Source organism: Cricetulus griseus, chromosome 2 (assembly GCF_003668045.3).
Source record: "Cricetulus griseus strain 17A/GY chromosome 2, alternate assembly CriGri-PICRH-1.0, whole genome shotgun sequence".
NCBI lineage: Eukaryota > Metazoa > Chordata > Mammalia > Rodentia > Cricetidae > Cricetulus > Cricetulus griseus.
The window spans coordinates 95,264,344-95,289,848 of NC_048595.1; the positions used below are offsets into that span (position 1 = coordinate 95,264,344).

The 25,505-nt window shown below is 40.2% G+C and overlaps 1 protein-coding gene across 3 annotated transcripts in view; it reads right to left on the minus strand.

The window, feature by feature from the left end:
• Positions 1-23,050, minus strand: part of Stx17 (syntaxin 17) — a 55,929-nt gene extending 32,879 nt beyond the window's left edge. Inside the window, exons 1-4 of one of the 3 annotated variants that reach the window (XM_027403123.2) lie at positions 22,979-22,998; positions 18,082-18,129; positions 15,262-15,443; positions 5,973-6,038 (exon numbers count right to left, since the gene is read on the minus strand). In XM_027403123.2, the coding sequence (XP_027258924.1) occupies positions 5,973-6,038; positions 15,262-15,384 (189 nt within the window). In that variant the 5' untranslated portion in view covers positions 15,385-15,443; positions 18,082-18,129; positions 22,979-22,998. Of the gene's footprint in view, positions 1-5,972; positions 6,039-15,261; positions 15,444-18,081; positions 18,130-22,870 lie in introns of all 3 variants that reach the window. The other 2 variants (XM_027403122.2, XM_027403124.2) reach the window with 2 other exon arrangements.
• Positions 23,051-25,505: the final 2,455 nt, after the last annotated feature.

Sequence of the window (25,505 nt, forward strand, 5' to 3'; positions counted from 1 at the left end):
TTAAGATTTAGAGGAGAGAAAAGGATACTGTTTTTCAAAATATTTATTTTGGGCTGGGGAAATTGTTCAGTTGGCAACATGCTTGTTATGCAAGCATGAGAGGATGACTTCAGATCCCCTCTTTATAGCTGCATAAAAAGGCCAGGCATAGTGACATGTGCCAGGCAGGGATCCAGTACTGGGGAGGCAGAGACAGGCGGATCCCTGAAGCTTGCTGGCCAGACAGTCCAGCCAAATAGGCAGGCTCCAGGTTTAGCCAGAGACTCAGTCTCAGAAAATAAGGTAACTGAGGAAAACACCTGACACTGACCTCTGGCCTGCATACACATCCAAAATATTCATTTTACACTTTATATGATTAGGTCAGAAAACTGGGTGAAAATAATGTGATTATATAACCCATTTAAAGTTAACTTACTGAATACCTGCTGTTATTATATGGGCTCTGTAGGCACATATGACTGACAATCATACAATCATCACCACAGTTAGGGGCCATTATGCTAATTTGACAGGTGAGAAAACTTAAGTTCAGAATTTGTATGTAACTTGAGTAAAGCAAACAGTGTCAAATATGATTCAATCTATTAAGAATTTATAATTTGAATACAGTATAATGACATTTTGCATTCAGAAAACTAGAAACAAAAACAGAGGGGAAGTGGACATAGGGTCCCACCCTTAACCAAAATTGCAATCGATGACTGCTAGCAAAGGGAAAATCAGTTTCTACAAAGAAGTGTCATGGGTCTATCAATCACACCCTGGGGCAGGCCCCACGTCCAGGAGTAGTTAGATGGCTAACACAAAACTGACTCCATGGATTTTGTGTGCCTTTTATTTTGTTTTGTTTTTCTCTTACTGAAGTATTTTTTGAGAATGAGGGAGGAAGGCAGAGAGAGAGAGAGATATGAAGTCTAGATATGAAGGCTAGAGGGTAGAGAGGTAGGAAAGCTCTGGGAAAGTGCTGAGGAAGGGAAGCAATATGGTCAAAATGTATGAAAAAATTTTATAAATCCTTTTATAGAGGAGCTATTTTGTTTTATATAGTGTTTAAATTATTTTTATGTTTTATTTTAGGGGTTAGGGTTAAACCACTTCTGGCAGTTGGTTCTCTCCTTCAGGTTACAAGTATCATTCAGGTTGTCAGGCTTGGTGGCAAATGCTTTTGCTCACTGAGCCATCTCTTTGGCACTAAGTGGCAATTTTAAAAGGATATATTTGAACAAACTTTTTTTTCCCTTTGGCTTTTTCAAGTCAGGTTTCTCTGTGTAGCCCTGACTATCCTGAAACTTGCTCTGTAGATCAGGCTGGCCTCAAACTCAGAGAACTGCTGAGATCAAAGGTGTGTGAAACCACCACCACCTGGTTGAACCCTCTTATTTTTAAGCAACCCTTTCAAGTGGTCAAATTTTTTAAAAGTTCAAGTAAATAAAATAGGAATCTGGAAATATGATGATATCAAAACAGAAGAAAAATAAGTCTCAAAAAGTTGAACTGGGAAAAGAAAATCCAAAGGGATTAACAAAAAAAAATCATTAGAAAAATAATAAGACTTTAAAAGTAATTGGCTGTAAAAATATATTTAGGAAAACTAACTACATATGTACATTAACAAAAGAATTTAAAAAGCCTAATTAAAAGAAAGTCAACATTGAACACTTTTACACACACACACACACACACACACACACACACACACACACTTTAAGGTACAAATTAATTTGTACCCTGTATAGTGGTATGTACCTGTTAATATTAGATGTAACACTAGGGCTCAGGAGACAGAGACAAGGATGGTCAAGAGTTTGGGGCCATCCTCAACTCTATAGTTTGTTTAAGGCCAACCTGAGCTACATACATAATATTGTGTCTCAAAACCAAAATTAATGAAGCAGTTTGAAACAAAATCTTGTTCATCATATGAGTATGGAGAAAATTACTTATACAAGATACAAAAGCATAATAACATAAAAGAAAAGGTTGGAAAATTAGATCATGTAAGAAGTCCTTTGTCCTAAAAGATGAAACCAAAGTGAAAAGGTAGGTTTTACAGAAACCTAATTCTGATAAATCTGAAAAACCTATAACTTGTTTCTCTTATATTTTTCGTTGTGAGCCTAGCCTTTAACAGCTGAGCCATCTCTCCAGCCCAGTTTCTCAAAAAAAGTTTTTTTAATTACAAACTAGCCATGAGAAAACCTACACACTAAGTCCAGAGCAGAAATGAATAAAGTAAGCAAACACATGAATTTAACAAGTCTGATCTCATTACTTCAATGGCACACATAAATCTTTTATGCCAGATGGAGGCCAATAATGTCAACATGATTTTAAAAATTAGTACGCAAATTCTCTGACACAGTCAATATCTCAATAAAAATCAAACGATTGTTAGTGAAACATTAAACAGTCAAGATGGTAAGAAACCCGAGTCATAATAATCGCATTACCATTAACAAGCTCAGGACCACTGGATTACACTGAATCTTGACGACACCAGCATGTGGGATCTGGGATGAGCCGAGAGCCGCCTCTTCCTTAGTCCTGTAATCTCGCTACCATCCAGTACAACACAGAGACAAGTCGTATTTCCATCTCAATCTCAAACTGATCTGCTTTTCTCCATCTTCTTATTTGAAGTTAGTAATATCTATTCCTTGCACTTCTGGAACCTCTTCTAGGGACATCTTGCATTCATTTCATCCAACCTCAATTTTCACTATATTACAGCTATACTAATTTAAATATATGTTTGAATATACATTTGTATTTGTGCATATGTGTTTGATGTATGTGCATATGTGCTTGTGTGTGAGGTAAAGAACAACCTCTGGGGTTTGTTTTTGCCTTTCACTGTTTTGCAAGGTCTCTCTTGTTCACTGCTACACTGAGTACTCTGGACTATCAAGCCCAGAATCTTCTAGAAGTCTCACTTATCTCTGCTTCCCATTTTGCTCTAGGAATGCTGGAATCATGAACATGTACTATGGTGTCCAGCTTTTTATATGGGTTCTAGGTACTGAACCCAGGTTTTTTTTTTTTAAGATTTTATTTATTTATTATGTATACAGTCTTGTGCCTGCATGCCAGAAGAGGGCACCAGATCTCATTCAAGGTGTTTGTGAGCCACCATGTGGTTGCTGGGAATTGAACTCAGGACCTCTGAAAGAACAGTCAGTGCTCTTAACCGCTGAGCCATCTCTCCGGCCCCTGAACCCAGGTTTTTAGGTTCGTTTTTAACCACTGAGCCAAGCAATCTGAGTTCCAATATTCAGTGAAACAGAAATTGGCAACCAGGGCCAGGTAGTACACAGCTTACACTCTGGAAGTCATATGGTCCCTGTTGCAACTATTCAACTCTGCATTTGTAATGTAAAACAGTAAGTAAGTAAACAAACAAACAGACAACTGTCAGGCCAGGTACAGTCTGGGAATCAGTTTGCTGACCCGTACAATAAAATAGTGTGTGTACACATTTGTACATGTGAGTATGTGTGACCCTTTGTGTGGAGCAGAGGTCAGCATCTGTTGGGTGTCTTCCTCTATTCCTCTCAACCTCATTTTTTGACACAGGGTCTCTTACTGAATCCGGAGCTCACCAAGTGTCTAAACTGGCTGGAGAGCAGGTTTTAGGGATCTGCCTGTCTTCACTAAGGTTACAGATGCATGCCATACCTGCCTTTTTACACATGCTGGGAATCTGAACTCAGGTTCTCAAACTTGCATAATGGTCACCTTACCTACTGAGCCAGCCCCCACAACAAAATATCGAGAGAGAGAGAGAGAGAGAGAGAGAGAGAGAGAGAGAGAGAGAGAGAGAGAGTGAATAAATTAAAGCTAGGTGTGGCAGCCCAATCCTATAATCCCTGCACTTAGAAGGCTATCAAGAGGACTGCCATAAGTTTGAAGATACCCCAAGGCTACATAGTAAGTTCCTGGCCAACCTGTGCCCAGGTGAGATCCTGTCTCAAAATACAAATAAATAAGCAAATAAATAAAATTTCATAGAACTAATAAACATGAATTTTGAGGTGGAAATAAGATACAACACAAAGCATTATTAAAATTTCAGAGAACTAGGGATAAGCAGAGCATAAAAGTCCCAAGAAGGGAAAAGGTCCATTTCAAAGACGGGGAAATCAGGAGATTCAGGTTTTGAAAGAATTACACAAAGAGCTGGAAAGCATTCACTCTTGAAAGCCAATTCCAAAGGGAATTCTACACCTGGTTAAACTATAGTGAGGGTTTTAGAAATACAGTTACTTACTTTACCTCTGGGTGCTAACCAACAAAACAGTGGAGGACATAAAAATGGAGGAAGACCAAATATCCCTGAAAACTCACAGCTCCTGCATAGATGTATCTCAGAGAAGTTCCAGGACAGCAGCTATGCATCAGACAGGGTCTACACTGGAACTGAGGGGTGAAGGTCTTAGAGACAGAACTTCCAAAATAAAGAATGGGACAGATATATCTAAACACATGAAAATATCATTGGCAGAAATATGATAAAACATGTGGAACATTTTAACGGAACTCAAAATACACAAACACAAAGCCAGGTAATTAAAAATAAGGTTGTTATTAACTTCAAAAAAAAGGGCTGGACTATATTTCACTATTTGACTTGGCAGAAAATAATGTCCTTATAATCAAAATAATGAGGTACAGAGTACTAAGTAAACCAAGGACAGGAGAATAAAGTGGAAAGCTAGAGCTCTGCCCACATGGCAGGGGTGAAGAGATGGCGCCTAAACCACACAGCTACATGGGCTAGTCAGTAATAATGAGGTAACATGGGAAAGGAGCCAAAAGGCCTCACAATGGCTTCTTCCAAATAGGTCTGAAAGATAGGGAACTGTGGGGTTCTGCCTCTACTCTATTGTTCTTTAAAAAATTAATTCTCAGAGCTTTTCAAGATATATTTATTTACTTATTTATTATGGGTGCCACAGCACACATGTGGAGGTCAGAGGACAACCTGCTGGAGTCAACTCTCTCCTTCCACCATGTGGGTCCTGGGGATGCAACCTGGGCTCAGGCTTGATGAGTGCCTCTACCCAAGAAACCATCTCACAGGCCCTCAATTCTTATTAATTTTTTTTCTTTGTTTATTGAGACAGGGTTTCTCCGTAGCTTTGTAGACTAGTCTCGAACTCACAGAGACCTACCTGTCTCTGCCTCCCAAGTGCTGGAATTAAAGGCGTGCACCACCATCACCACCACCACCACTGGGCCTGGCCCTAAATTTTTAAAAGCTAGTTTAAAATAATTAGAACTTATTTTTTAAAGTAAATAACTAAATATGGGCAGTACATTTCATAGAAAGAATTCTGTATCTCTCAAATTTTAGATGTCAGTGTCTTACAAATACAGAAGCATAACTTACATGAAGAAAACACACAATTAAGAAACACTTGCCCAAGGCATATGTGAAAAACTTTAACCCTTCAGAGCAACTTTTAAAAAAAGGTTAAAACTACAAGTAGCATTATGTTAACCAACCAATTGCTTAATATAACCTTGGGAAATACTGTGAGTTTTGCAAGGATTTTGGAAAATATTTTGATTATGAAAATGTAAGTTAACTTATTATTCATTCCTGAAGGGAAAGGAGGCAACATGAAATATGACTCAGCAGTTCCTGGTAAAACAGTAACAAATACACAAAAAAGGGCCAGCTAGGAGAAGGAAGCTGAGGAAGCCCTACCTCAAAACCTACACGTCCTAAACATTCCAAAACCTGGCACTTCCCAGCCAGTGTGATGCCACAGCTGACCTCAGAGATAGAGTCAAACATAGATGCACTGAAAGTCCTGCCATTGCCTCAGGAGGGTGTGAAACAAGAACGGACTTCTTTTACGTTGGTCTCATATGTCTCAAAATGAACATTTTAGATAAAACCTTATCACCCTGAACTATTTTCTCAAGACTGTCTTTTTCTATTGATTTGCCATGCACAGCCTTACCTGAACAGTGCGCCCTGCATTGATGTGCTCTTCATGCAACTTGTCCCAAATTCTGCACCGCTGATACTATAAACAAAAAACAGAACCAGGGAGAGGGCTTAGTTTCACATCATGAGACCGTGTCTAGTCACCACAAACCCTTTGTTCATCTACTCACACATCTCAGAGAGGGAAAACAGTGTGTTTGTGTAATGGTAGTTAACTTTCTGAAGGCTTTCAATATCACATTTTAAAAATTTAAAAACATAAAAATGCATAAGTCATAGTAAACAATAACACAAAATATCATCAAATCAAATTACTTTTTTTTAAACCAAAATGAAGTTTTTGTCTTTCTGCAAACTCTCTGGGGAAGAGAAATACAGAGAATGAGGACATAAAAGAATCTGAGAGATAGACAGCATCCCTTACACATCCTCACTACATATGCAGAACAAATGTTTGTTAGTAGTGATGATAAATGTTAAAAACTAAGACCAGAACTGTAACAATAGGGCTGGGCAGTGGTGGCACACGCCTTTAATCCCAGCACTCCGGAGGCAGAGGCAGGTGGAAATCTGTGAGTTCGAGACCAGCCTGGTCTACAAGAGCTAGTTCCAGGATATGCTCCAAAGCTACATAGAGAAATCCTGTCTTGAAAAACCAAAAAAAAAAAAAAAAAAAAAAAAAAAAAAAAGGAACTGTAACAATAAGTTCTGCCTGAGCCCCGCTGCCACGTGGGCACCCAGAATAGCACACAGAGTTTTATATTAGTTTACAGTGCTGCTGGCCAATTGACTAGGATTTCTTATATGCTAGCTCAGTCTTAATTATCATAAATCTATATATTTTATGAGTCTTATCGAGAGACTTATAGAGGACGCCTTCCCATGGCGTCCTCTTCCTAGGATCACATGGCAGGCAGCTCCATAGAGAAGAAAACAGGAGGAAAAGGAAAAGCAACAATTTCCTTCTTGTCCCTGCTTATATTCGGAGTCTGCCTGCTATGTCACTTCCTGCCTGGATCGTTTTACTATATTTCCCAGAATCCTCCTTGACTCCTAGTCCCACCTATCTTGCTATTAGCCAACAGTTCTTTATTTATCAACCAATAAGACAAACATATACACAGAAGGACCTCCCCCATCACAGAACTTTTTAAAAAGCAATAAATCCCAAAAGCAGGCAGAAGGGAGAAGATGCTTGAAGTACAGAGGAACAAAGGCAAGAGTGACAGAAGTCTCTGATAGACAACACAAGTCAGAAGTCAACAGAACGACATGCAGGCCACAGAGAAGAGACACAACTCTCCACAAAAAATGAGGAATACAGACCAATGGTAAATATCAATTTTTTAATTATTTCTAAACTCTCAGGCTGGCAAGATGGTTCAGCAGGTAGGTGCCAAACATAACTACCTGAGTTCCATCTCCAGGACTAACTCCTGTAAGTTGTCCTCTGGCCTCCACATGCCAACATGGCACATGTGCCTGCACACACACACACACACACACACACACACACACACACACACACACTAAGTGTGTATATTCTGACCCATGAGGCAGCTGCTGAAAAGTAATCACACAGATCACAACATACTTAATAGAGAAGGACCCTTTCTTAAGACTGGAAAGAAGGTGAAGATCTGATCTGATGAGTCCTGGTCAGTAACACACTAGAAGCTCTAGTCAGCACTATAGGGTAAAAATGAAGATGAAGGAAGGAATGAAGAGAGGGAGGAAGAAAGGCAGGGAGAGAGGTGAGGAGAGAGGGACAGAGAGATGGACAGGTGGAGAAAGATTAGAAAGAGAGAAAACTATCTTCACAGGTGCCATTACTGAGTACACAGAAATACTAAACAATCTTTAGAAAAGCTACACAGCATTAGCAGATGGATCAGTGGCTAAGGGTCATAAAGTGAGGATTACTTACTTAATAAAGATAATATCTGCTTCAAAGTATAGATAAGAGTAACTGCCTCACCTTGAATACCAAATATTAAAAATAAAAAAAACAGAAACAAACATGAAGTACAACAGGAATGTTCTAAATCTAATATACTAGAAATAATATATTGACAGGAAGTGCTATGCCGAAGGCCTGGGTAGGGTAATTCACTAATTACATACTCCACTTTTGAGTAGCCACTTTGTGCACAGGATTTATATATGTGTGTGTGTGTGTGTGTGAGTGTGTGTGTGTGTGTGTGTGTGTGTGTGTGTGTGTGTGTGTTTAACTTTGTGTGAGTGTACATGTCAGGAGGTGTGAATATATGTGCATGAGTGTGTAGAGGACGGATATTAACATTAGTTATTGTGGTGGTTACTATGTCTACCTCAGTTATTCTCTACTTTATTTACTAAGTCAGGGTCTCTAGCTGAACCCAGAGCTTGCTGACTTAACTAATCTAACTTTCCAGCTTTCCTTGGTGTACTGGCTAGTTTTTATGTCAGCATGACACAAGCGGGAGTCATCTGAGAGGAGGGGAACTCAGTTGAGAAAAATGCCTCCATATGATCATAAGATCAGACTGCAGGCAAGCCTACTGAGAATTTTCAAATGAGTGATTGGTGTGGGTGGGCCTTCCCATTGTGGGGGTGCTACCTCTGGGCTGATGGTTCTAGGTATTATAAGAAAACAGGTAGACTCAGCCTGTAAGCTGAGGCCATTCTCCCATGGCCTCTGATTCAGTTCCTGCCCTGTCTTCCTCAGCGATGGACTGTGACCCAGAAGTGCTTTTGGTCATGGTCTTTATCACAGTAATAGAAACCCTGACTAAAACTCCTGGAAATCCCATCTCTGTCTCCTCAAGTTTTGAGATTACAAGCAGACCACCATACCTGGGGACCCAAACTCTGGTCCCCATACTTGTTTGGCAAGCACTTTATTTATTGAGCTATCTCTCTAGTCCCATCATATAATACTTTACTCCTTATAATGATCTTACGCAATTATAATTTCACCATCATAACTGTCCGGAAACAACAACATTTGTAGTTTTGTTCCAAATAGTAAAACATGGATGTTAAGTCTCTAAACATTAAGGCCTACTACATAGTGCTGTGTTAAGATGGGTATCTATATCTGAGGTGATGGCATCAATCAGAGCACCCCCCACAGGAAGTGCCTAAACTGAGATTCGAACAAAAAACAAATCTTGAATGATGGAAGATGGTAAGGTTCATGTCATTAACAGATGTAAGACAGAAAGTAAAACTATTCAGTGTCTTCGTCTACCTTCTTTACTGAGGAATTCACCTTCAAAGTAGAAAAGAGCTGATAAGATCATCAGGAGGAAATTAAACTAGCTATGATGGAGCATGCCTGCAATCTCAGTTAACCAGATAGCCGAGGCAGAAAGATTACCTGTGCCAAAAGTTCAGGACTGGTTTGGGCAACATAGGGAGACACTCTCAAAAACAAAGATGACAGGTTTAGGGATATAGCTCAGAGGTGCAGTGCTTGCCTAGAATTAAGAAGTTCTAGGTCCTATTATCAGCAAACCCAACCCCTTACCCCTAAAAATAGAAAAGAAAGAAAACCAAGAAAGAGTAAACCTACTCACTTCAAATGAGTTCAAATCGACAGGCACAAGAAAATGATATCTGGGTGAACCAAGAAACCTTGCAAACACTTCTGTTTATTTATGAAGAACTGGAAAAATTCCTAATATTTGCAAATATTGACCTAATTTCACAAAGATATATATATTTAAAAGACTTGGGCTATAAATATTAATGTAAATCTTGGGGAAAGTCTTTACTAGATTAGTAGAGAGATGGCATGTGAGATTTAAGGAGCTGGAAGGCCTGTTCCTTTTCTGCCCAGCATTCTCACTGATGGCTTCAAAAGAAAGAACACATAACTATCAACTTCACAAGTGACATAAGGAGAGAAGGGTTAACATAGACGAAAGATCACAGCCACACTGGTGGGAATTACAGTAATGTACATAGGAGGCTCTGCACTGGAGCAGAAAAGAGAAAGTGTAACAGCACTATATGGCTTCACAGCTACCAGTTCACAGGAACTAAAGAATGAGCAATAAGAAGTGGTATTCTGAGATGACAAGTGCAATGTTAGGCTCTACATCCATTCATTCTATGCATCTGTTAGAAGCACACTCTCAGGTACATATAAGTTGGATACATGTACTAACATAGAAACCTCCAAATATGCAGCTCAACTGCTCTAAATGTCTCTCCCTCTACAGCACAGTGCAAAGTAAAGTGTAACGTGCAGGCCTGTAACCCCAGCACTAGGGAGCTAGGAAAGGAAGGTCATGTGTCAAGGCCAGCTGGGGCTAAAAGTGAGACCTTCTCTCAAAGAGCAAACAAGGGCTGGAGAGATGGCTGAGAAGGTAAAGGTGCTTGCCCCTAAGCCCAAGACCTGAGTTTAATCCACACCATAGAAGGAAGAGAACTGATTCCAAAGGTTGTTCTCTGATCTCCACATCCACATAATAAATAAATGTGAAAAAACTAAAACAACAATAATACTTGACCTGTAAAGCTACTGTAAGACTATGACGTATAACTCTCAACAAAGGAAAACAGCTGCTGTCGTTATTTGCCCACTTATCAAAGAGGCTATAGAAGAGATTACTGTCTCAATGGCATTATCCCTTTTTATAGTGATTTTAAAAAATTAAAGAATAAAATAATTCCATTTGCTACTGCTTACTGTTCAATCTTATGTGAAATTAGGATATACTGTAAAAAGCTATTATCCCAAATATTTGGTGAGGGGGAGAAAATGCAGGGTGATGTAATAATATGTGTGAAAAACCTGTAAACTAGAAGCAACCTGTAAACTTGTAGTTAAGTTTGAACAACGGGCAAGCATCTCTAAGCACAGGCTTTTGCGGGAGATGGTCTTTGTCTATCTGCTCAGCAGGACAGACAAGTCATTAAAGTGGAACCACAGCATTATGCTTTGGGTTGCTAAATACAGAAACACAAACTTGAAAGTGGCCCCAACAACAAATGTACTCCCTACGTCACACAGAAAGCAGCCAGAAATGTGGCAGTCATCCCAGGGTAGTTCAATACAGCATTTACAAGGTCAAGTGCTAGGTTCAATAAAGCCTTCATACTTGTCTCCTAATGCAGAATGGTTGGCTATAGTTCCAGATACAGCAGGAAGACATAACCAGACCTCTAGAAGAAAGGGGACTGTTTCCTTACATGTGTATCTTTTTTAAAGTAGGAAAATATTTCTGGAGGTTTCCAAATTCCTATCAGGCTTTTGGTCAAGGCTTACTGGCCACAACTGCAAGATGTGCCTATAGCTCCTTCATAACCAAAGAGCTACATTCATTAGACACAGTGTCATTCACCTTCACCTGAGTTTGGTAAAGGAGATAGTCACAGGATGGGGAGGAGGTTATTGTAATTACAAATTAAACAAATAAGTATGAACAAATACATAATTATGAAGTCAGCCTGCTTCTTTCATTTGGTACTGCTGGGTTCAAGCTGCAAGCTACCTGTCTAGTCCATGTCACCTATTTCACACATAGTCATATATATGCTGCCTCTGATCATTCTTGGAATGTTTTCTATCTTGTTTCCTTAACTGAACTGCAAACCTCTTAGGAATTAAAAATCTATTTTTATATATCATTCAAGGCTAACAATCTAAGAAACAGCAAATACTAAACACCAATAAATACTTAAGGAAAGCTAATATTTATTTCCTATAATAAATAATCTTGTTTCTCATTAATCCTGGCAGATTAAATACAAATATTCATTTCTGCTCTTTTCCAAAATCACACGAAAAGACAATAAAGAATGTTAAGAGGTGAAAATTCACAAGAGCAATGAGAACACAAGAGAAGACACCAATAGACAAGAACTTTTAAGCAAACTTCAGAAGCTGGGAAGAATATAAACACATTTCAGTGGATACAGCAGACCAGAGACAGCAACAGTCTAAAGCTTGAAGAGATGGCTGGAGGGGAAAGAGGAATGGAGGCCACAGGCAGGCTGTACTTCAGGAAGGCTGGACATCCAGAAATACTAGGTGTAGGTAACCAGTTAAGAAGTGTGGTGGAGGGCTGGAGAGATGGCTCAGAGGTTAAGAGCACTGACTGCTCTTCCAGAGGTCCTGAGTTCAATTCCCAGCAACCACATGGTGGCTCACAACCATCCCTTATGAGATCTGGTGCCCTCTTCTGGTGTGCAGATGTACATGGAAGCAGAATGTTGTATACATAATAAATAAATAAAATCTTTTAAAAAAAAAAGAAGTGTGGTAGAGAGGAAAAGCAGAATTGGTGGGAGGCTGATATAAGCCACACATAGTTACCATATCACTTCCCCACATGCTCAAGCAACGGCCCTGCCCCATGACCACAGAAGGCAGTCCTCTCTGCAGTGGCCAACCAGAGAAGATGGGGCCTGGACTCTAAGCCTAACAAGGCAAAGATGGGATGATATACCCAAGCAGCCTAGACCAGGAAGCTCTAAATGGTGGTAAGCCTGTCATCTTCCTTGTTCCCGTTCCTTCTCTCAGGTCAGATGGATGGTCACATAATGCATAATATACCCACCCCTCTTAGGTCCACCCAAATCCCACTTCATCCCTGTTACAGCATCACCTCTCATAAAATAACTCCAACAGGTAGACTAGGGTTTAAAAAAAGAAACATGGATCCAAGTCTGTAAATGTTAAGGTCTACTTAACAGGATTGTGTCAAGATAATGTGTCTACATATAAGGTGATGACATCAATCAGAGTGCACTCCACAGGAAGTTCCAGAGCTGGGATTTAAACAAACAACAAAGCTTGAATGGAGGCAAATGACGGGGTGCATGTCATTAACAGATGTAAGACAGAAAGTAAAATTACTCAGGCCTCTACCTTCTTCACTGAGGAATTCACCTTCAAAATAGAAACGTGCTAATAAGATCATTAGGAGGAAAATGAAGCTTCGTATGATGGAGCATGCCTGCAGGTAATGGACGGCTTCCATTACCATGAGAGATGAGATGGAGGCAAACCTAAGGCAAACAAATTCCACCTTATCTGATAAGCCATATGGGGGTTTTCTGCCACCTGGATCTTAGCCTAAACTAATTCATATAAATCCTGGGTGTATATCCCTCACAGTAACTTTCTTCTTAGATCCCAACAATAAGAAATAAAGAAAATTGTGTTCCAAGTTGGCTATCTTATAGCTCCTATTTACTGTGCTATACCTATGACACATTAGCTAAGAAAGCTGAACGCTAAGGCTCCGAACTTCAGGATCACATGTTAATAACACGTATCGTGTATAACAGTGCACTGCTGAAGGGCCTATGGAACATGGCCCAGGTGTCCACAGCACACTGCTCTCATTGTTTTCACTGTTGCAGAATCACTCTGCTAAAGGTTTGCCTTCAGTTTCTCTCCAGTCTGGCTTTTTTCTTTTAAATTCATATTGGATGAATGATGGCTAAAATAATAACTATTTTATCTTTCTACACCTTTTCCTAAGAATAATATGCCTTTTTGAAAGAGAGGCACTGTAAGGCACCTGGAGCCTAAATTTAGTTAACTGTCCTGTACAGAGTGAGCACTCCAATTTTTGAATATGTTTACATGCCATAGCCTATCCATCAAAATATGCTATTCAAGAGAAACAGGTATCTTCACAATTAAACTAGAAAACCTACAGACAGTGAAATGTTCAAGTATATTTTTTTAAAAGTATAAATCAATATGAATTTACCTTCTTAGCTTTAGATATTATCATTTGTCTGTCCATTATAATTATCTGATAATGTCTGAAGGTTTCATAATAAGTAAAAATGCTAAAAGAAACATGTTCAGGAAGAGCAGAATCAATGGCACTAACTCCAAGATAATTCTCCTATGACACCTGGCACAACTAATCCAATCAGTAGCAGGCCCTTTCCTTTCCCACCACCTTGCTTCAGGGTTCTCACTTTCTACTGACAGGACTGCACACATATGTAGCTAGCATTGAAGGGCAATGCAGCGGCCATTTTCATACAAAAGTAGAAAGATGTGTTAAATCTCAAAGGTAAAGTAGGACAATAAAGGGGAAAATAGCTTTAATAGCGCACAGATCTCTTGTTTCTACCTTTCAGAATCAATTCCTCTACCTAATTCTTATCATCTTTGTAATGGAGAAATTGGTATAGCTCAGGACTTTGAAACACACCTCATCAAATCTTTTTACACATTTTTAACGCTGTAACAATCTAGAAACAGAATTGTTTATTTGGATTGTTCAACTCTAGGTAGAAGATTTGATAAGGTATGTTTCTCTGTCCCACTAAGCAAAGCATGGAATCATTCCACATGCTTCTATTACAAGGAGAACCAATTTACCAGACAATTCCTTACAAGCTAGAGCTATCACTTAAGGCTTGTATGTAAAGAACAAGAAATTAAGGGAGGAGAAAAAATATTAACCCTGAATTCTAAAACAAAACCACAGAGAAATTTCCATTGCAGACATCTTAGAAATTAGTTTCTGTGTGTGTGTGTGTGTGTGTTTTTTTTAAAGTGATTAAATACTAGAAAAATCAATAGGAGAAAAAAATGGTATTTTGGATGAATAGAGCTTATATCAAAAGGCTTAATGACCACATGGTTCACCCTAATCCTAAAATTAAAAAAAGCAAAGTAGAGGAGCACACAGCTCAATGCTTAAAACAGATGACAACCCACCTCTCTAAGTCAGGGTTCAGTTGTCAGTAAACCTAAGGCTGCAGCAACTGTCACAAGCCCCACATCACAGCCTGTCCAGGGAAGGGTCTATACTGCTCTCTGAGCAGCTCATCTACCCTCATGTCCCCAACCCACCTTGGCAGTACTTCTTAATTTGGGGCCTTTGTCAAAGCGAAGCAGTGGAGAAAGGAAATCCCCTCACATCATACAATTATTTACATCTTAACATGAAGAAGACAGAAGTTACTGATAGGCACAAGTTCAAAACACTTGCCATGGGGTGAATGAGATTAAGACAGCTCCATTAGCCACAGCTCCCATCTTCACATCATGGGACAGTATCAAACAATTTGAGCTTAATTACTAACTACCTAAAACCGCCACATGTAAATTAAAAAGGTATAAACTCTACTCCTATCTCCCTTCCTCAACATAATAAAAGGAATATATGAGAGACACATTTGTAGAGCATGTAGACCAGCTTAAAAAGTGAATGCTGCTATATCACAGGGTTGGAGGTGTCTTACAAAGTCTCAGATTCTCTATTCAGCTGAAATCCAAAGAAAGCAAGGGAGAATCCATGCAGTTACCTGCTTCTGCAGTGGAAATGAATGCTCACCTTCTCAATGTTTATCTGGTGTTTTCTTAACCTCTCCAGGTCTGTTGGTATCACTATCTTAGTGAATTTCTGGATAGCTGGTTCAAGTCGACGTAACCTCACCTTTTCTTCATCTTCAGACATCCTAAAGCCTGCTGAGACACTTCCACTTGTAGTGGCTCTCTTCTCTCATGCAGAAACACCTAACAAGGAACATTTAAGAATGCTTTTATAACAGGTTCCATTCTTTTTAGAAATAAACAAAGACAGGGTTGGAGAGACAGCTCATCGGTTAAGAGTACTGGCTGCTCTTCTGGAGGACCTGGGTTGGTTCCCAGCATCCACATCATAGCTAACAACCACCTGTGACTCCAGTTCCAGTTCTAATATCATTTTCTGCCCCGCCCCCCCCCCCCGTGGCACTGAACATATGGTGCACAGACATACATGCAGGCAAACACTCAGACATAATTTTTTAATCAACAAATACGTAATTACCCTTTTCTCTAAATACATATTTATCTCAAAATTGAACTTGAATGGCTTGGTTTTTCTACAAAAGGATGTATATTCAAATATTCTCGTAGTTAAAGTAGTATCTAGTCATTCTCAAGTACTTTTTAAACTGTTTCATTTTCATAGCACAGACAGGACAGGAACTGTGTAACTATAGGCTGACCAGGAAACCCTGATCCTCCTAAGCTCCATACCTTTACCTCCTAAGCTACTCGAGAATGTTCAGAAAATATAAATAAGTGGGGGCCATGAGATGGCTCAGTAGGTAGAAGAGATTACCACCAAGACTGAAGACCTGAGTTCAATACCTGGAACCCACATAGTAGAGAGAAAGAACTGACTTGTCTAACTATGGTGTATGTTTCCCACGTGGGCACATGCATGTACACACACACACACTCTCTCTAAATAAATAAATAAATATGCAATCAACAAGTTTAGAAAATACAAGAATAAACAGAATAAAATAAAACTATCAATTATCTCCTCAACCATAAGTACCTACTCTTTTGATAGCTGTCTCCTGAAGTCTTTTGCAATATAAACACCACTAAAAATGAGGCCTTCCTGATAAACTTTGGACACTGAATAGACATCTTTTAAAAGAATTGCCAAATAGCAAAACTGCAAGGAAAATTTTCACTCAATATTTCTGTTTACATCAAACTCCACCTCCAAAGTCACATAATGTAATTGTGTAATTATATACTTCAAGTACATTGCAGAATACAGAACTTTCACTGAAGGCCCTCATCTCCACTTTAAACAAGATGATTGCAATGTCTACTAAATGGCCAGCAATAGAACTCCAATAAGAATCTTATTTACAAGGCCAGGTGATGGCTCAGTAGGTAAAGGCACTTGCTACCAAGACACAACCTGAGTGTGATCCCTAGGTCCTACATGGGAAAAAACTGACTCCCTCTGATCTCCACAAGCACACTGTAGCACATGAATGACACACACACTTAAATAAATATACTTAAATATTTTTTAAAGAACCAGATTCCCTACAGATATATGGAGATTTTTTCTGTGTAACCAGGACTCTACAGCCATATAAAAAAGTCCCAGCATATGCTTTTGGAGACAGGACAAGAAAGGTAGGAGCTGGAATTGAGCATTCTCTAGAACCCCACACTGGCTTCAAGCAGACAAATTTTACTTACATCAATTTTTATAAATTTGAGCTTGTAACAGATTTTACATAAATGATGTGCTCCCTGCTTAGCCAAGCTTGAACACCACTAAAGTACATCATGCCTTGATGCCACCTCTTTAACCCACAGCCCAACAACAAATTGAATATGTAATCCTGTTGGGCCATGGCTTCTTAGTCCAGGCCTCAGAGATACACATTCATGTATTGATTCTGTGAGGCCCTGAATCTTTAAGATTCATTGTTTTCAGATTCTCAAAGAGATCTAATGCTCCAAACATTAAGAAATGCTTTAAACAATGTTCTGTTTTCCTCCTTTCTTCCACAGTTGAAAATCTTGAAGCAACGGCTATAAAAACAACTTCCATTACCCTTGGCTAAGAACTTGGTTCTTATGCTAATACAAGCTTCCAAGGAAAATGTTCAGATACAAAGAAGAGTGTTAAAACTGAACCCCACAGCAGACAAGAACTAGAGACATGCGGAGAAGTACAGTGTGAAAAGAAATAGACTTAAGAAACAAGCAAACAAAACAAAAAATAACAAATGCCCTAGAAATGAGAAAGTGATTAAAAAAGAGAGGTAATGTCAAGTCTATTCTTAAATATACAAAAACATAAATGAATAAATAGACTTTTCAATAGGACATAAGGAGTGGGTTCCGTTTTAAAAAGTAATATGTTACAAAAGAGTTAACAGGCCAATTGGAACATAAGGTAAGAAAAAAAAAATTCTAAACTGAAAGCCTCAAAAGATGAGGTAAACAAGAAACCATACATAGCTGGAGAGAGGACTACTGAATGGAAGCTATCAGAACTCGAAGGATAAAAAGACAAAGAATAGCCAGGCATTGGTGGTGCACGCCTTTAATCCCAGCACTCGGGAGGCAGAGGCAGAGGCAGGCAGATCTCTGTGAGTTCGAGGCCAGCCGGTCTCCAGAGTGATTGCCAGGATAGGCTCCAAAACTACACAGAGAAAAACCCTGTCTCAAAAAAAAGATGAAGAATATAAATGAGGAAATAAAGGACATAGATTCACAAGCTCAGTAAAGAATACAGAAAACAACCAATAGAAATTAATCAAATAAAATATTCTGAGAATTAAGACAGATGATCTCAAGTTGAAAAACTACATAGCCCAGCTAGTATAAATAAAAACAAACTTACCTAAGCACATGATAGGAACTGCAGAGCATCAAGGACAAAGAAAAACATCTTAAAAGCAAACCAGAGATAACAGATAAATGAAAACAACAAAAGCAGCCAACTTTTCATCAAAGCAATATATCAAAAGACAGGGATGTCTTCAAAGTACTAAGAAGCTGGTACATACCCAGGCAAATTATCATTTATGGTGAAGTCAAAATAATTATTTTCAGATATGCAAGACTGATTTAACAAACTCATTAAAAGAATTACTAAAAGGGAAGGGAAGGAGGGAGAGGGCGGGAGGGAGGATGGGAGAATAGAAGACAGGGATAGAGATGAGAGAGACAGAGAAAAAGCAAGTGTGTGTACCTGCACATGTGCTTGTGAGATCATGCTCACATGTGTGTTCACAAACCCTTCTTTTTGGTATCCCCCAGGATCCCTAGAGTTTGTTAAGGTATCTGGTAGGTAACATGGTTTTTAAACATTTATAGAATTAACCCTTCTCCCCCTCAAAACACTGCAAAGGGTTATAAAAAAACATATTTAACAATAAAGAAAATAAAATGATGGAATAAACATAATAACCTATTACTGGATTGAATGGATGAATTAATGTTGGATTTATTTTGAATAATATGATCAAATATATGAAAATTGTTACCATGTAAATATTTGTATTATGTGCTTACTTTTAGTAGCATAGAATTACATTATGAATGTTCCATAATCTAATCATCAATTGTATGCTATTTAAGTTGATCCTAACTTTCCACTATTATAAACAAATTGTGATTACTTTCCTCATACAGTAAGCCCTATTACCACCCATGATTACTTAATATAGACAGCTAAAAATAGAAATATTAAGCAGACAAACTTTAAGTTTTAAAAACATACACATTCCCAAATGTGCCTTCCTTCCATTTTACATTCCAACAGAAGCACTTCTCCATATTCTTACCAATGGTTTGATTAAATTAGTGGGGGCAATGGTGTCTCAAGAGACCTTTCTAGTTCAGTCTCCTACTAACTAGAATTTAAAATTTTCCTCTATCATTTTTCTATTTTTAAAAAATTATTATAGTTATATACTATATCTGAGAGCTTAACATTCAAATGATTTCAGGCACAATGTTACCAATAACATTGTTAGAATATTGTCTAGCATGGCATCCCAAACGTCATGCAATAGTTCACATCTGTCATCTGTTATGGGAAGATCCCAGTTGCAGAATGTGGTGTAGAAGTGTGTTTGAATACTGACTGAAAGTATATTCCAGCACTTTTTACTTTTTTACTCATAAAGTTGGAACATGTTACATGATTAAAACACTAAACTAAAAAAGGATAAAAGATCTCACACCTGTAAAAATATCCAAAAATATCCAAATGCCTAAGTTCCCAAACTTCTGTGAAGTTATTCTATTATTTTAATGGTTTGAAAAAGCATGAAAATATTTGTGATAGAATTTATTCTGGCATGGTGTGGTGATATACAGCTATTTGCACTTGTTAAAACCCATGCAACTATATGCATCAAAGAGTAAATGCTACTGTATAAAATTTTTTAAAAACCAAGATGTAAGAGAAATATAAAACGAGAAATAAGCTATCAAAAACAAGACTGCATTACCATGAACTAAATGGGGAAGAAAACAATCAAAGCCCAAAACATGACACTTTTGCTGAACATTGTAAGGCTAAAGATTAAAACAGCTGTACTGTATTTTTCTCTCTATTGTAGAATGTTTGTGTGTTGCATTTGTTTCATTATATAAAGATGTGTTTCTGCCAGTGGAGAGGCTACCTTAAATGCTCTCCCCGATAATGAGATTGATGACTAACTTATATGCCATCCTAGAGCCTTCATCCAGCAGCTGATGGAAGTAGAAGCACATAACCACTGCTAAACCCTGAACTGAACTGGAATTCAGTTGCCGAGAAGGAGAAGTGATGAGCAAAGGGGTCAAGAACAGGCTGGTGAAACCCACAGAAACAGCTGGCCTGAACAAGGGAGAGCTCTTGGTCACCAGACTGATAGCTGGGAAACCAACACAGGACTGATCCAGACCCCATGAACCTGAGACCTCGGAAATCTATGGGGCCTCTTGTAGTAGATCGGTACTTATCCCTAGCATAGGAATGGACTTTGGGAGCCCATTTCACATAGAGGGATAACCCCCTCAGCCTAGATACATGGGGGAGTGCCTAGGCCCTATCCCAAAGGATATGACAGACTCTGAAGACCCCCCCCCCATGGAAGGACTCGCCCTCCCTGGGGAGCAGAAAGGGTATAGGATAGGTGGGGTGTTAGTGGGAGGCAGGGGAGGAGGGGAAGGAGAGGGAACTGGGATTGACATGTAAAACAATCTTGTTTCTAATCTGAATAAAAAAATGGAGAAAAAAAAGGATGTGTTGCTGCTTTGCCTTGCCTGCCTAAGGCACTTAAGTGATTTAATAAGAAGCTGGATGGCCAAAAGCAAGGGAGAAGGTATAAGAGGGACTTCTGGGCAGGGAGAGTGAGTAGGGGGAGGAATTTAGGCTTGGGGGGCCAGGACCACCAGAGGACAGCCAGCCAGCCAGCCAGGGAGAATACAAAAAAGTAGGACATACAGAATGAAAAAAAGGTAAAAATCCCCAAGGTAAAACACAGATGATTATAAACAAATTAAGTTAAAAGAGCTAGTGGGGCAAGCCTAAGCTAAGGCTGAGCATCCATAATTAACAGTAAGTCTCTGTGTCTTTATCTGAGAGCCGGTTGGCAGCCCAAAGAAAATCCAGCTACTATCTCTCAGTAGTATATTTTAGATATCCTGGAATTAGTATCTGCCCTTACCAGGACTGAACAAAAAGGAAGTATTTCCCAGAAAATGAGTCAGTTCTCACTGTTAGAGAACAAGCAGGAGCCAATACCAGAATGGACCTAGTGGTGTGAACAGACAGAGATACTGCTATGCACTTTTTATTTTTTAAGTATATATAGATACACAAATATTGATCTTGCATACATGGGTGTATATACAGCATATACTGCTGTCTTTTGTGAGGCTCTGAAAGCAATGACACCCTAGTAGCAGTGAGCACACCTAGACCATAGGTGTTGGTATCTAATACCATTTTGAAAGAAGGGCAGCAAGCAACAAGTGAGTAAAGGAAGCCAGGAGTCCTTGGAGAAGTGGTTGACTGCAGGATTGGGGCAGGAAAAACACAGGGGTACAGAAAACAAGGACAACACAAAACTTCCCAATGCACAAAGTGTGAACAATCTGACATATTAAGTGCATAATAACAGAAACATAATCATATGCAGTTATGTGATGGTTTGGGCTTAGGGTTTTTCTGGCTGCTCTGGAACTCAGCTCAGTAGACCAGGCTGGCTTTGAACTCAAAAGATCTGCCTGCCTCTGCCTGCCAAGTACTGGGATTAAAGGTGTGCCTTCCAGAAATCATAGGAGTTTATATTGACACAAGGAATTGAATACAGATAAAGAAATGGGGACAATGGACAGACCCTCCTTAGAGAATTCCAAAAAAGGAAGGAGGGAAATTGAAGAGTGCCACAGTACTAAAGTACTTGGAGAATTATTGGAATAGTAGTTACTTTGGAGAATCCCCCAGACACCAAGTTTAACTAAGTGATCAAGGTTGACACCACAAGCAGCAGGTTCCATGGTGGTATAAACTGAAAAGGGTATTTATACCTTGCGGTATTCTGAACAAAATTGCAGAACAATCTAATCACAATAAACTATAGCCAAATTCCTACTTGAAAGGCACTACCAACACTCCTGGTTTTTCAAAAGCATAAGTCATTAGACACCAGAGATTGGAAAACATGAGGGTGCCATGTAAATAAAGAGTAAATAAAATGTAAATATAGTTGGGTCTTAGATCCCATTGTAGAACACAGAAGGTACTCTAATAAAAAGAATGGAATCACAAGAGAACCAGTTAAATCTAATATTAATTTCTTGCTCCCAGTGACTATATGTAAAATACTAACACAAGGGAAGTTGTAGTTTTCTGTATTACTCGTGCAACCACCCCCCACCCTGTTTTGTTTTTCAGAGACAAGAGATTCTCTGCGTAGCCCTGGCTGGCCTTGAGATAGCCTTGTCTCTGCCTCCTGAGTGCAGGGAATAAAGGCGTGCACCACCACCGCCCAGCTATTTGTGCAAGTTATCAATAATTGTAAATTTCTCCAGAGTTTTTGTTTTGTGTTTGTATTTGGGCATGTATAAGAATTGCTGTTTCATGAACATTTTAGAAGCCGGGGCTGCAATCATTTTCCAGACACATTTACAGTGAGAGGTGTCAAGTGCTTTACAAACTTCATCTCCTGGTACTTGCAACTAAGATGACATGGGTGCATGATACTCAGGGTCCCGAAGAAGAAAAAGTACTCAAATATGAAGTAAATTACTCGGGAGTTAATTTATAAGCGAAGGAGCCCCTTTTCTAGAAAATGTTCCAAATAGCCAAAACCACCATCCCTCAAAGTAACGTGTCCCCTTGGGCTTGTGGGCGGCGCACGGGGTGTTGACTTTAGAGTGCAGGCCCGCACCCCGCAGCTGCGGCCTCTCTGTGTACTGCCTGGGCACTGGCGTCGCCTCGGCCCCCTTGGCGTCACCAGAGCGCACCCGGGCCACACCGACGACCTAGGACCCGGAGAGTCTCTCCATAGCGAACCCGGAGGCCTTGGCACCGTGGGGTCCCGACCTCCCCTCGCCCGCTGGGACAGCTGCTCCAAAACTGAAACCTGGAGGCTCGGCCACTCTGGACGCCGCCCGGCGCTCTCACTGACCAGAAGCCGGGCTTGCTGCCTGGCGCCTATCTCCGGCGTCCATACCCCGGCCCGCGGTGGCACAGCGCAGCCCCGTGTCCCCGAGGAGGCCGCCCGTCAGCCCCTTACCTCCCGCCTAGGCGCTCGAAGCTGTCAATATTCACTGCGCAGGCGCAAGAGGGGCGGGGCGCCTCTAGGGGGCGGGGTCAGGAGGTCCCGCCCCCTAACGTCCCAGCGGGAGGGGAGGTAGGTTGTACTGTGCCAGCCCCTGGAGGAATGGTTCCACGTGTCCTTTTTAGGTTGTCTTGTGTACTGTGTCCAAGACTGTTTACATTTGGATAACCCTCTGGATGTTACATTTTCTTGTGCTCGTTGAGTTTTGTTGGCGAGGCGAGGACGACCACCTGTCCTTCCTTAGGGTTGTGGAAACTGAAGCTCAGAGATATGTGCCATTCCCCTTCGCCCTGCCCACTTCTCCCCTGAGTGACAGGCAGTGGCGGAGGGGGGGATGGCGGGGGAGACGTCTTAATGTCCAGGGCACAGATGGGAAGCAGGGACGAATTGTGGTTTTGTCCAGAGGCTGCTGCAGTGCTTTGGGCGTCTGTCCTTATTAAAATGATGGTGACTTTGAAGCTCAGCACAGATTTGAAGTGACTCAATCCAGTTCAACCTGTTTGTGACAGAGCTGGACTCCCAGCTGATTTTCCTAATTTCCTTCTCAAGTTATTCCAGTTGGATCAGCTGCTGCAAGAACACGCTTTGAAGTGTGTGCGGGTCACTGGTCCTCCTCTCTGAATAGTCATACCTCCAGACCCAGCCCAACTAATGTGTGTGTGTATGTGTATGCACGCATGTGCGTGTGTATCCATGTATATGTATGTATATAGATCGTTGCTCAGACTGGATGTCGTTTTCATCCTCATGATGTCGTTTTCCACAATCTTAGAGATGTTCATATCACTAAGGAAACTCAGTTCTTAAGGTCTGCAGGTGGAATGGAAGTGGAGAGAGAATTTTGGCCCTCAGAGTAGGGGTTTAAGGGAATATTGAAAGTAATTTCTAAAATAAAGCACACTACGTACTAAGCGATTTGGATTTTCTTCAGGGTATACCAGATGCTATGATACCCTTAGTTCAAAGAACGAGGTATCTATCAAATTTTCATACCAAGGAGAAAAATAAAGACATTAGGCATTACCGTAGGAAATACTTTTTTAAAATTAAATTTTATTTAAATTAAAAACAATCTTATTTTACATACCAATCCCAGTTCCCTTCCATCCTCCTATTCGCTCCACCAATCTCCCATCTCCCATCCACTCCTCAGGGAGGGTAAGGCCTCCCAGGGGGGGATCATCAAAGTCTGTCATTTAGGGCAGGACCTAGTCGACCCACCCCCAGTATCTAAGCTGAGAGAGTATCCCCCCATAGGGAATGGACTCCAAAAGCCCATTCCTGCCAGAGGCAAAATAGACTGCCCAGGCCTCCTAGCTGACACCACGTTCAGGGGCCTGGTTTGGTCTTATGCTGGTTCCCCAGCTGTCAGACTAGGGTCCATGAGCTCCCACTTGCTCAGGTCAGCTGTTTCTGTGGGTTTCCCCAGTGTGGTCTTCACCCCTTTGCCCATCACTCCTCCCTCTCTACAACTGGATTCCAGGAATTTGGCTCAGTGCTTAGCTGTGAATCTCTGCTTCTGCTTCCATCAGCTACTGGGTGAAGGCTCTGTGGTGGCATTTAAGGTAGTCATCAGTCTCTTTATAGAGGAAGGGCATTTTTTTTTTTAAATGTCAGAGTCAGTTACAATTTGACTGGTAAAATGCCTGCTGTGCAAGATTGAAAATCTGAGTTCAGGGACCCAGCACCCACATAAAAAGCCAAGCTCTGTGGCATGTGTTTGTAATCCTAACACTTCCGAAACAGGAGGATCCATGAGCTAGCTGACAAGCCAGTCTGGCTGAACTGGTGAGTTCCAGGTTCACTGAGAGTCTATACTGTCACACAAGAATCAGTTAAACAAGACCTTGTGAATTAAAGATAATTGGTGTTGAGTTCTGAAAAAGAGATCTCCAGTGCAATAGGGAATTATGGCACAACAGATTGACTTTGGCCTTCTTGGCAGTTATATGATGTTTGCTGTAACTTAGGTGTGTCTTGTAGAAAGATAAAACCACTTAGTCTAACAGTCTGGCTAGCTACAAGTATAGTCTTTCAATATGTATACATAAGCTATATGACCTTTTTGTGCTTTTGCCCTATGCCATGAAGTTATTAGGGTCAGGTCTGCTGCTATGAGACAAGTATGCTTGTGTTTATGAGGAAGTAGAGGACCTGTCAGAAGAGCTGAGAAGCTCCAGAGGGGTTGGGTGGAGGAGAGGCTTAAAAGGAACATGAGGTATAAACAAAATGAAAGACAAAAAACAATCATCTCACTACATGAAGAAAAGGCCTTTGACAAAAATTCAACACCCTTTCATGATAAAAGTCCAGTATATGTCAGGGATACAAGGGACATGACTCAACATAATAAATGCAGCTTTCAGCAAGTCATAGCCAGCATCAAGTTAAATGGACAGAAATTCAAAGTAATTCCAATAAAATCAGGAACAAGACACGGTTGTCCACTCTCTCTATACCTATTCAACACAGTACTTGAAGT